Here is a 13,418-nt window from a genome sequence, read left to right on the forward strand (position 1 = left end):
TTCAAGAGGCCTGGAGAACTATTTGTGAAGAATGTTTTCAGTTCCTAAGAAGTTCATTAAATATAAAGAGCCATATACAGATTATTTTACAGCATCTGTCTTTAATGTGCAATGTTATCTATACATCTTTAAGCCTCTCATACACAACAGTGGAAACCTATTTAAAAGCAGTTTTTTTTTGGCATATGCATGGGTGAAGATGGTATAGTTATAAATTAGTCACATCAGTCTAAATAAACTGTGTCAACCAATACACTCTATAAACTCTATTTACCCCATGCCCTATATTATAATTGCCCCCTGGGATAAATAAAAAATGTTTAATTTCAAACTCTCTCATATATATATATATATATATATATATATATATATATATATATATATATATATATATATATATATATATATATATATACATATATACATAGGTACACATTTAATTACCAAGATTAGTGACAAAAAAAAGGGAAAGGAAAATGATAAATATATATTTAATAGAATATATTTAAAAATATGATGACACATTATTTGATAGGTTTTTGCAAAATGTCTTAAAATGAATAAATTAAAAGTAAATAATTAGTTTAAAAAATAAAGCACCGATGTACATGTCTGTAGAAGTAAAATTGTGCATGTGGGTATTATGTAGCACTGTAAAAATTAAAAAAAAAATTAAAAAGGCACCAATAAATTGCAAGCATGGTCGTTTTTGTTTTTTTTTTTTTTTTTTTTTTTGTTTTGTTTTTTTTTTTTTGTTGTTGTTGTTGTTTTATGCTACAGAGCGAGTGCTCCTGTTAAATAAACGATCTTCGCAGAGGGGAGGAAAACAACCGAGCAGCAGCTTCCTGTTTCTCCGCCCACAGTCAGCTGTGACTCGGCCGTTTGCAAACAGAACCGTCCTCCACGGTCCCGCAGCTCCTCCACGATGGGGGAAAACGACGACAGCGACATCATAGAGCACCACGTCGAGGAGGAGATGGAGAAGAAAGGCGCGCGGAGCCACGGAGCGTCTTCCTCGCTCCTGGAGAGCCCCAGTCCGTCCGATAGAGCGGCCCACAGCAGCACCCAGTCCTCCCACAGACTGCTGGCCTACAGCGATGCGCTCATCTCCATCATTGCTACAGTCATGGTAAGAAACTGAGAACTACACCTGAACTGTGCCACCAGGATGATGATAATAATAATTTAAAAAAAGAGGAGTAACGAGGAAGAATCAAAATCATCTAAAGTAGCTAAACTGGACTCCAGAAAGTCCGGATGTCTACAGCATTTACCTGTAGTATTTAAATTTGTTGTCTGTAAGCAGAAAACTTTAATAATATATATGTAAGGTATTAGATGATTAAATGATGCATAGCTGCAGCTTCTAAACATGAAACCAAGATTAGATGAGATCTGATCCCACACAGGAAGTTTGCTCTGTCTCAGCAGCAGTCATGCACAACTGTAAAAAAACATATTAATCTGCATAATTAAAGCTAATACAAAAGAACATGCGTTATTTCACCTATATTACAGGACACAGTAATATAGGAAACAGTTGTTTTTGTGCCAATAAAATAAATAAATCTCAATGCAAGCTTTACATTTACTATCCTCTGATAGAAAAATGCAACAGTCCAGGTTTACAAGGACTGATCCTACCAGCTGATTTCTGCATGGTCAGCTCAAACTGAACCGACATAGCTTGTTGGAGGTCGTTGACGAACGTAACAAGTTAGCTTCTAGTTTACCAAATGTGCTCCATACAAAATCTGGGTTGGATCACCCCAGACCGTGCACGTATAAGAAGAGGTAAGTAGCAACAGTAAGCAGTGAAAATGAGGAAAAGCTCAAACAGTAATAAGAGTAAGGACGCTAGCAAAAAAAATCATCTACAGAAGTTCAAAAAGCTCCACTTTGTTAGTTTTGTAAACTAATAATTGATAAAGATGCAACATGATGTCAATAACAATGTTTTCATTTAGAGGAATTTAGTTCATGTCTACAGACTCGCTGTGATGACCTGTTATTTGCTGCCTCTTTTATTCACAGATTTTACCTGTGGCCCATACCAAAGTGGAAGATAATGAGGTATTCCTTCACGACATTATCCTGAGAAACATTTAGAAATACACTCACCGTCCACTTTATCAGCTCCACCTCGCTAGACCCGGGTTGGATCCCTGTTTTCCTCCAAAACTACCTTAATTCTTGGAGGCTTAGATTAATCAATGTGTTAGAAACGTTCCTCAGAGGTTTTGCTCCATATTGACATGACAGCATCACACAGTTGTTGCATCCATGATGAGAATCTCCCGTTCCACCACATCCCAAAGCTGCTCTACTGGATTGAGATCTGGTGGCTGTGGAGGCCGTTGGAGTCCAGTGAACTCATCGTCATGTTCTAGAAAGCAGGTGGAGATGATCTGAGCTTTGTGACATGGTGCATTATCCTGCTGGAAGTAGCATCAGAAGATGCTCCACTGTGGTCATAAAGGGATGGACATGGTCAGCAACAATACTCAGGTAGGCTGTGCTGGTTAAACCAGGTCATGTTGGTACTAAGGAGCCCAAAGTGGGACAAGAAAATATCCCCCACACCATTACACCAGCAGCCGGATCCAAGGCAGGATGGATCCATGTTTTCATGATGTTTCCACCAAATGCTGAGCCGAGCATCTGAATGTGGAGCTGAAATGGAGACTCATCAGACCAGCAACGTTTCTCCATCTTCTATTGTCCAGTGTTGGTGAGTGTGTGTGAATTGTAGCCTCAGTTTCCTGTTCTTAGCTGACAGGAGGCACCCGGTGTGTTTTCTGCTGCTGTAGCCCATCTGCTTCAAGTTTGAACGTGTTGTGTGTTCAGAGATGATGTTCTGCAGATCTTGGTTGATCTGATGCTGATTTGACTTCCTGTTGCCTTTTTATCATCTCCAACCAGTCTGCCCATTCTCCTCTGAACTCTGACATCAACAAGACATTCTGGTCCAGACAACTGCTGCTCACTGGATATTTTCTCTTCTTCAGACCATCTCTGGAAACCCTAGAGATGGTTGTGTGTGAAAATCCCAGTAAACACTCAGACCAACAACCATGCCACGTTCAAAGTCACTTAAATCTCTTTCTTCCTCATTCTGTTGCTCAGTTTGAAGTCTTCTTCACCACGTCTACATGACTAGATGCATGACCTGCTGCTATGTGATTGGTTGATTATTTTTTTGTATTAACAAGTAATTAAGAAGGTGTACCTAATAAAATGGCCAGTGAGTGTAAATCATTACTGAATTGCCATTTTACAGCCAATATAGCTTTAAATCTGAAACTTGCTTCTGTTGCTGCAGGAGTTGAGGCAGAGTGTTCAGCTTCTGCTGACAACGAAGATCGCCATTTATTTAATGACATTCCTCATTGTGACCGTAGCCTGGGCCGCTCATATCAGGTAATTATTCCTGTTGGCAGTACAACTGTTTGTGTTGTAGCCCCTGCAGCAGCTTGTGTTCAATCTTCACAGGTTATTTCAAGTGATCGTGCACGTTGATGACTGCCTCGCTCTGCTGAACCTTGTGAGTTCTTATCGCTTTTATATCAATGTTAGTTTAGCAAATTTGGCTTTTAGGTGGAACTTGCCGTCTGTGGTGATCTCATTTCCTGTTTCTAATGAAAAGTTCTGCTTTCGGATCTATTTCAGGCCTGCATGATGCTGATAACCTTCCTGCCGTACACTGTGAGTATGAGTTCCTGCCAACTCTCCTCTGGATCTGACCCCGTTTAACAAACAAATGAACAAATCTGCTGTTTGCAGTTTTCTTTAATGGCCACCTTCCCTGACAACATCCTTGGGATTTTACTCTTTTGTGGTTGTGTGATGGTGATCGGAGTCATTCAGGTGAGGTATTTAAATCTACATCTACATTTCAGTTCAGATACAGAGCCAACCACCTCAGCTTTTCTCTCATTTCTCTAGTCAGTGATCGTGTTGTACGCCTTCAGCCACCCCTTCCTGCTCAACGAACAGATCCAGATCTCAGAGAACCAGACCTTCTACAAACACCACATCCTCAAAGTCATCATGAGGGTTCCTATCATGTGCTTATTTGCAAGCATCTTCTCCTCCATCTTCTTCCAGCTGGTCAGTGGCATTCCTCTTTGTTTTTTATCAGTGGTCTGTCTAATGTCCTCATAGAAAACACATAAAACTGAAAACTTCAGTTGTTTCTATTTGCTATTAAATCAGATTAAAATTTGAGTTGAAAATCTCTGGTTGAGTTGATATACCACTTTGTTTATGTCGCTGTTTGGTCTTTAAGTACTTTAAGCACCAACATGCATAAAATAAATTAACAATAAAATCAAAACAGAAAAAAAATGCACAATTAGCATTAAAACTGGAAGAACTCAGAGAGTGCACACCTCCACTAAAGCCTGGGACACACATAAGGATTTTTTAAATATTATGAGTTTTTTATCTGGTCGAGACCTCACACGTGAAGATAAAACATCAGGCATTTAACAGTTTTGATCGTACTGTGTGTGGTGTGCTCCAATAATCTAATCACAGAACAACACACACATAACGATGCTGTTCCACAACTCATCTACAATCTAGTCCTCCGAGCCGGACATCTCACGTGACCAAACGTGATCTAACAAAAATGTAGAAGAAGAACCATAGCAACAACCGGCAAAAAACAAAGAAGAACCATAGCAACAACTGGTAAAAAAACAAAGAAGAACCATAGCAACAACCGGCAAAAAACAACAAGAACCATAGCAACAACCGGCAAAAAACAAAGAAGAACCATAGCAACAACCGGCAAAAAACAAAGAAGAACCATAGCAACAACCGGCAAAAAACAAAGAAGAACCATAGCAACAACCGGCAAAAAACAAAGAAGAACCATAACAACAACCGGCAAAAAACAAAGAAGAACCATAGCAACAACCAGCAAAAAACAAAGAAGAACCATAGCAACAACCGGCAAAAAACAAAGAAGAACCATAGCAACAACCGGCAAAAAACAAAGAACCTTAACAACAACCGGCAAAAAACAAAGAAGAACCATAGCAACAACCGGCAAAAAACAAAGAAGAACCATAGCAACAACTGGCAAAAAACAAAGAAGAACCATAGCAACAACCGGCAAAAAACAAAGAAGAACCATAGCAACAACTGGCAAAAAAACAAAGAAGAACCATAGCAACAACTGGCAAAAAACAAAGAAGAACCATAGCAACAACCAGCAAAAAACAAAGAAGAACCATAGCAACAACCAGCAAAAAACAAAGAACCATAGCAACAACCGGCAAAAAACAACAAGAACCATAGCAACAACCGGCAAAAAAACAAAGAAGAACCATAGCAACAACCGGCAAAAAACAAAGAAGAACCATAACAACAACCGGCAAAAAACAAAGAAGAACCATAGCAACAACCGGCAAAAAACAAAGAAGAACCATAGCAACAACCGGCAAAAAACAAAGAAGAACCATAGCAACAACCGGCAAAAAACAAAGAAGAACCATAACAACAACCGGCAAAAAACAAAGAAGAACCATAGCAACAACCGGCAAAAAACAAAGAAGAACCATAGCAACAACCGGCAAAAAACAAAGAAGAACCATAGCAACAACCGGCAAAAAACAAAGAAGAACCATAGCAACAACTGGCAAAAAACAAAGAAGAACCATAGCAACAACCAGCAAAAAACAAAGAAGAACCATAGCAACAACCGGCAAAAAACAAAGAAGAACCATAGCAACAACTGGCAAAAAACAAAGAAGAACCATAGCAACAACCAGCAAAAAACAAAGAAGAACCATAGCAACAACTGGCAAAAAAACAAAGAAGAACCATAGCAACAACTGGTAAACAAACAAAGAAGAACCACAGCAACAACCGGCAAAAAAACAAAGAAGAACCATAGCAACAACCGGCAAAAAACAAAGAAGAACCATAGCAACAACTGGCAAAAAACAAAGAAGAACCATAGCAACAACTGGCAAAAAACAAAGAAGAACCATAGCAACAACCAGCAAAAAACAAAGAAGAACCATAGCAACAACCAGCAAAAAACAAAGAAGAACCATAGCAACAACCGGCAAAAAACAAAGAAGAACCATAGCAACAACCAGCAAAAAACAAAGAACCATAGCAACAACTGGAAAACACAACATCCAGCATGAAAGAGGATATATAGGACGAGGGAATGATGGTGGTCTTTGGACTATTGTTAACCGAAAAAGCCAGAACTGAAAAAAATAACAGACTAGAGATGGATGAACACGGACTTTATTTACTTCCTTGTTCCCCAGCCAGCTTGCTCTCTGATTGGCTACATTCTGTACCACGTCACCACCCACACAGTCACAATTCATGAGTCGTCGGCTTTCCTCACATATGAAGACATCGGGCCGTAAATACAGCTACGACCCGTTTCGGAGTGGATTATCGGGACCAATCTGCTAGTAACACACCTCAGACCAAATGATAATTGTACAGAAAAATCTCAGACCAATCGAGCGTTTGGTCGGGAAGAGGCAAAATCGGGACAAAAACAGCCCGAAAATCCTTACATGTGTACCAGGCCTAAGCCATCGTAATTTTATTTTGTCAGTGATTGCAAGCATTGTTCTGCTCACAGTAAAGAGTCATTAAAAACATCCCTGGATCCAGATGGTGGTGATAAATTTTAGGAGAAAAAATATCATTTTAAATCCTGATCTGTTGCCATCCTGTTTGAATACTAAAATCTTTAAATCTCTCTTACGTTTGTTTTTTCCACCAGTCTTATGTGCTCTTAGCCATCGTCATCTTCCTGCCCTACATCTCCCAGAGCCTGAAGTGGTGTCGCAGCAAAGCGATCGGTAAGCACAGGGACAGCTCCTCTCTAGCCATAATGATTTGTTTCCCCTCATAAATCCTATTTTATCCATTCCAGGTCAGGTGGAGGAGACTCCAGACTCCATGTTGTTTTACACCTACCTGCCTAACGAGCCCCTCAGTAAAGAGCGAGTGGAGGCGTTCAGTGACGGGGTTTACGCCATCGTAGCAACGCTTCTCATCCTGGACATATGGTTTGTTTCCCTTGCATCACGTCCTATAAGCTGTTTCTCCATTTTTTTACATTCTGAAAACTACCTCAAATGTAGTCAGTATTGCAGTCTCAGTTGTGCGTAGCACGACGTGGTGCTCCACCCAGTTCCCTGTAGACCAGCGGGGTGAAGGCGTTACGATGGCTGGACAGTTGTGTTTACAACTGCTCCAATTGTTTAAATCATGAAACTGATCAAGGTTTGTCTGAGTAACTCACAAAGTCATAAAAAAGAGAAAGCGAGGAGAAGAATCCAGACCATGATAATATGAAACAGGTTGTGGTTTGTTAACAACAAACACGTATAAATAAAAACAAAAAAACAAAATTTACTTCCACAAGCAGAAATGATGCAGGATTCATCACCAAAGGTCTTAAACCCAACTGCTTTCACTGGATGACATTCAGCAAATGACCTGAGCCCAAAACTCAGGATGTATGGCCAGTTTTCACTTATAGCTTAATGCGGCTGATAACCAAACAGTTTTACAAGTGTAGCTTGGATTAGCGTCTTAGCTACAGCTTACTACCCAACCAGTGCAACGCTGTGTTTGCTGGTTCATTCGGTGGCTGTTTAGTCAAGAAAACAGACCATAAAACTACCGGCAGATCCTTCTAAACCAGGGATCCTCGAGGGCCAGTGTCCTGCAGGTTTTAGAAGTTTCCCTGCTGCAACACACCTGACTCAAACTTGTGTTTAAGTCTGCTAATTACCCATGGATTGAGTCAGGTTTGTTGAAGCAAGGAAACTTCTAAAACTTGCAGGACACCAGCCCTCGAGGGCCATGATTCAGGGTCCCTGTTCTAAACCCACACTTTCCCACAAATCATTCAGAAGATTTATTTGCAAGACACAATAACTTTAAATGATTTTAGAAATGCTGCTTACAGAAAATGAAATAAAGTTTCATGCAAAGGTCAAACAGCATTACAAAACTAACACAGAGCTAACACAACGCTATGTGGGATAAGTGGCATGCACCTGCACAACATTAGTTTGACCAACAGCTTGTTTGGCCACTACTTCTTTAACCAGAAGTATGCAAGGCCACACAGGTCACATGACTGAATACAAGCAATAAAATATTGATTAGTGTGTCCAAACACGTTTGACTATGGAAGACTTTTGTGTTTCTTCCTTGTAGTGAAGACAATGTTCCAGACCCGATGGTCGTGCAGAAGAAGTTTGGCGGTAGCCTCATAGCAGCGCTGCAGGACTACGGCCCAGAGTACCTCGCCTACTTCGGTTCCTTTGTCACCGTCGGCCTCCTCTGGTTTGTCCATCACTCACTCTTCCTCCATGTCACCAAGGCAACACGCTTCATGGGCTTATTGAACACCTTCTCTTTGGCGTTTGTTGGAGGTTTACCTTTAGCCTACCAGCTAACGCAGGAATTCCCAAAGAACTCTCACAACGAACTGGAAGCCATTCAGATTAGCTGCGTGATCGTCTTCTTCGCTGGTATATTTCAGCTGGCCATATGGGTGGTGGCTTTGTACAACGAACAGGAAACCTTGCACCCTTACGTGTGGTATGGCGGACGCGAGCACGTGTTTATGCTAGCTAAGCTAGCGCTGTACCCCTGCGTTGCTTTGGGGACGTTTTTCCTCACATGTATTTTGAGTAAATTTAGTGCTTCCATCTTCCACCTGATGGAGATCACGGTGCCTTTTGCTTTTCTTCTGTTGAGGATTTTAGTTCGTGTTGGGTTAGCGCTGCTACGACTGATTTTCTGTCCCAGCCGACACAGTCTTAGAAGTGTTGAGGATGAGGAAGCGGACGAAACAAGAATGCCATTTAATGCAGTAGTTACTTAGCTGACATGCAGAGAGGGGACAGAGCTGTGAGGTATACCTGCTGAAAGGCTCGGCCACGGAAAGAGTTTCTATTAGATTTGACCTCTTGTCAGTAGCCTGGTGGGGTTTAAATGGGAACAAAATGGAAGGTGGTTTGATGGCTTTTCAACAATCAGACTTGTTTATTTGTTGAGATGGAGTCTGTACAAAAGGATTAAAAACAACCAAATGTGTTTAAGGAATATGGATCCTATGGAGGCTGAGAAAATGTCACGTGTAGCGTGCAGACATTCATGGGAATGATAAACAACCAAAGCCCATTCATTGAAATTTCTTATGACTAATGCTAAACTGATTAGCAGTTAATTAACCAGTTTGAGTGGGCTTGTGCTGAGCTGTTCACCAAGCACTAGCATGCTCAGCTGCATAATTTTTATTTTTCTAAACGCACACTGCAAGCCATCCAACTGCTTTAATTTACTCTTTACCTTCTATCCGTCCACAATGGATTTCATCAGCACATCTAATTATGTTAAGTCAAAGTAAAGAGTATTTCTTGCTTCAGTGTGTGATGGGGAAAGTTTTTTCTGTGTTCAGATGCTGATAAAAACTAGTTTAACTACCAGAGGCTTTTGCACTTTAAACACTACTGAGCAGGTATATAAAATTCTTCATTGCACTATTTTTATGTCAGTTATGTATAAAACCCACAGGAATGTGCTATCATCAATATTTAATCAAAGACAACCCATCAAATGTTGAAACTGAGATGTTTACTGGAAAATAAAAGAGACTGGGATGGGAAGGTCTAACTGCAAAATGCTCCCAGTTTTTCTTGAAGTTAAAGGTCTGCCACTGCACCAAATATTTTTAAGACTTAAAAAGCCAAGCCTGCCCCCCCCTCCATGTAAAATGCATGTAAATCCTTAACCCTTTTAATCCCAGTCAACATGCAGACACTAATTTTTCAGGACATCCTCAGTTGTCAGATTATGAGGCTAAAATGATGTAAAATGAATGTATCAGTAGCAGCATGAGGGCCAACCAAACCACCACAGAACTGATTACTATCAGTACTTTGTACTGGCTTTGAAACAAACACACAATATAAACTATTTACATATTTACACTTTTCCTCCAGGTGTCTCTTTTATTTAAAGTTATTAAAGCTACTATTTACCTGCTATCCTCACAAAAGCAACTCAGCTTTTTTTAGGCACCAACGTGCATCAAAAACATCTTCCTGGTTTTATTCCAGCCATAACGGAGCATTATTTTACTTTTTTTTCCAGACACATAGATGCTCACTTGTTGATCTTTGGCTGCTCCTGATTGGACATTATCGTCAATTTAAGCATAAGTGGCTTCATCATCATTTCCAGGACTAAATAGAGCAAATCTCTTAGCAAAAGAGTCGTGATAGTGATCTTTTTTTAATTATGAAAATGTGATAAATAATGGTGTTATCACTCTGGATTTACCATGTAGAGTCTGTGAATAAACATGACATTTCCCGGCTGGATTGTAAACCGCCTGAACGGGACACAAATGCCTGGAAAACTTCCGTAGATCAGCTAAAGGGTAAGTTACCCCCAGTTACACACTACCATTCCTAAAAAATAAGCCACAGCCATCAGGGGCACCGGCGATCTAGCGGCGTTTTAAGGGTTAACGGACGACGAGTCTGGACTGTTTGGGTTTGGGGTTCTGCTGCTGTAACACACACAGGATGTGGTTTGATATGGAGGAAGATGGTGACTGGATCAGAAACCTGTGTTTACAGCAGTAACTGTGCCTTCAAATGTGCTAGTTAGCCATGCACCTCACTTTTTCTCTTTTATGTTTTATTCATTTCCTTCCACTCTGTGGCTTTAAGTCGCATTTGTTGCTGATGAAACATGTTCAGTGGTTCTTAGAGGAGTTCCTGAGACCATTCAGTGACATCCACTACAGAATCTGGTCAGTCTTCCTTTCAGTCTGACAATCGGAGCTTAAATCTTTCTATGTTCTTTGCTGAATTTCGCTTCCGTTTGATGCTCCTTTCATACCCAGCCATGTTACTCCCTGTAGTAGTTGTGAAATGTTGCACCAGCTGTTTGTCTTTTAAAAACTGCACATTTTCCAAGTCTGTTGTTGCCCTATCTCAACTTTTTGTTGTGTGAACTTTCAACAGTTTCAACATCTGATACGTTGTATTTGTACCGTTTAGATTGAATTATTAGTTTAATTTGGAAATCAGGTTGTTTTGTCTACATGTTGGAAATATTTTCTGTTACATTTCAAAAAGAAAATGTTGTAGTCACAGTAAAACTAAATACCTAAATAAAAGGCAACTGGATTTTTTACTGGTTCTTTAAGGCCTTTCATCCTCTGGTCCTGGTCCTTTAAGGAGCATTGTCCTACACATTTTGGATGTTTTCTGCTCCAACATGCCTGATTCAAAGGAAATGGATCCAACAGATTGCTGTGTGCATTATTGTGTTAAAGCAGGAAAACATCTAAAGCCTGGACTCTCCTTCCCAGATGGTTTTACAACTTTTAACACTCTGAACCTACAGGTTTTATCACCTGATTTAACCACTGTGCCCTCCTCAAACTTAGTTCCCTCTTTTGACCCTCGTGGCCAAAAATGTCCAAAAACTGCTATAACATAGCTGTACATCTTTTTTTAATATAAATATTTAAACAACTCATCATTCTTATCACCACAAAGCCCTGTAATATTTATTTTATAGAAAACATTTCATGTTTATTTTTAATAAATAAATCATTAAAATGATTAAAGTGGCATTTAAAAGGTTAAAAGTCATTAAAATGATTAAGTTTTTGGAAGTTTTGAGCAGGTTATGAAAAAAAGCAGAAGAAATGCTGATATGATGATTTTATCTTTTTTTGTGAATGTACATCTTTGCCATAAGAATCACCAGAGGACGTTTCTGACACTACATATAAATGCAAATGACATCAAATAATTTTTGTTGCTAATCTTTGACATATGAAGTGTCTAATCGCCATCAAAGACTCATCCCTTTAATATTAATTATACAGAAAATAATTCAGTTTTTGTTTTTTTGTTTTTTTTGTAATCAATGAGGCAGTTATTCAAAAATTCAAACTGGCATTTAAAGAGTTAAAATGATTGAAAATCATTGAATGTCTGGTATCGCTGAGCAGGGCAGAAGTTGTTTAAATGATTTATGAAAAAAAAGATGACAAAAATATTGATGTATGATGATTTTATAGCTATTTCTGTGCATGGACACTTGCAGGGTCACCAGAAGGAATTAAATTCAACAACAGAGTAAAAGACGTGATAGAAAAAGACACTGGATTAAAAAAAAATGTCTTTAAAGAAGAGTTTTTGTAACAAAAAAAAAAGAAAAAAGAAAATCACACCACTGGCGGGGGGGCATGACAGTTGAATGACCGACGTGACCTGAATGAATTTCTTGGTGTCTAGTTGGTTAGAAGTGAAGATGGTTTCAGATGAGAGGTTACAAACCTGACAAGTAGCTCAGTTGTCTTGGTTTAAGATAAACCAGGGATCAGCTACTCCGGACCTCTTGGGCCACCGTCCTGCAGGTTTTAGATGTTTCCCTGCTGCAACACACCTGACTCAAATAAAATGGTTTTCCAACAGCTAGTTAAGCTCTGCACCAGGCTCTTAATGCCCAGGAGATCTGGAGTTGGTGATTCCCGAGTGAAACCCATACCAGGACTGAATATAAATCTGAATCTATAGAAACAGACCTGAGTACGGTTGAATAGCCCAGTTTTGCTCAGGAAGGTTCCGCATTGAGTGAAATAACCGGGAAATATAAAAAGTAAAGGAGCTCCGATACTTCCTTCATTATCCTCAGGATAGACCAGATCATCCTTCATGAAGAAACATGATAAAAAAAACAACTTTCACATCTATGCTTGGTCACGTTTATCTAGTCCAGTGGGAGCAGCTGTTCCTGAAGTCTGAACCTTGATAATAAAGTAAAATGATAGTCTGTGTAACACTGGTAATACTGGATCCGGTGAATTATTTAAAGAACTTTCTGTAACATCTGTAGCTTCAGCGATGCCGTGTGGTCAGATTCTCAATGCAATGCCTTCATCGTTTTCAAAGTCCGTCCGTATTTCTCCACTTTTCCTTCATCGAGGGAGGTTTTCCAGTCAGGTCAAGGAAAAGACGGATTTACCTTCTTACCTGTACCTCTAGTTTTCCGGGGAGGGTGTAGGCAGACGTAGAGGTTGTGGTTGTTTAGTGAAGCAGAGCTCTGATTCTGACTCATGTTTTTGATGTGCTGTAGTCATTTGTTTTAATACCAACTCAAAGGGACGGAAATCAGAGATGCACTTTAAAACCTGTCACGATGGTGAAGGTTTGGTAAGAAAAAATTTGATTAAAGGAACACTGGTGGTCGTGAATGTGGATTTTTTTTTTGTCTGTTTAGGACTGTGTTTTACTTTGTTTGCAGACTGAATTAAACTGGATTTATTAACAAATTCTTGTCCACCGTGAAGGTCTGTGCCAAAACAGTAATCTTGACCCAAATGT

At 39.7% G+C, this 13,418-nt stretch overlaps 1 protein-coding gene across 1 annotated transcript; it reads left to right on the forward strand.

Moving 5' to 3' along the window:
• The first annotated feature begins 790 nt into the window (after positions 1-790).
• Positions 791-9,586, forward strand: tmem175 (transmembrane protein 175). The gene is made up of 10 exons (XM_042000480.1): positions 791-1,129; positions 2,035-2,073; positions 3,323-3,420; positions 3,493-3,544; positions 3,670-3,705; positions 3,784-3,867; positions 3,946-4,110; positions 6,767-6,845; positions 6,920-7,055; positions 8,218-9,586. The coding sequence occupies exons 1-10, from the start codon at positions 926-928 to the stop codon at positions 8,888-8,890; spliced, it is 1,566 nt and encodes a 521-aa protein (XP_041856414.1). The 5' UTR covers positions 791-925; the 3' UTR covers positions 8,891-9,586.
• The last annotated feature ends 3,832 nt before the right edge of the window (positions 9,587-13,418 follow it).

The sequence above is a fragment of the Melanotaenia boesemani genome, chromosome 11 (genome assembly GCF_017639745.1).
Source record: "Melanotaenia boesemani isolate fMelBoe1 chromosome 11, fMelBoe1.pri, whole genome shotgun sequence".
Taxonomy (NCBI): domain Eukaryota; kingdom Metazoa; phylum Chordata; class Actinopteri; order Atheriniformes; family Melanotaeniidae; genus Melanotaenia; species Melanotaenia boesemani.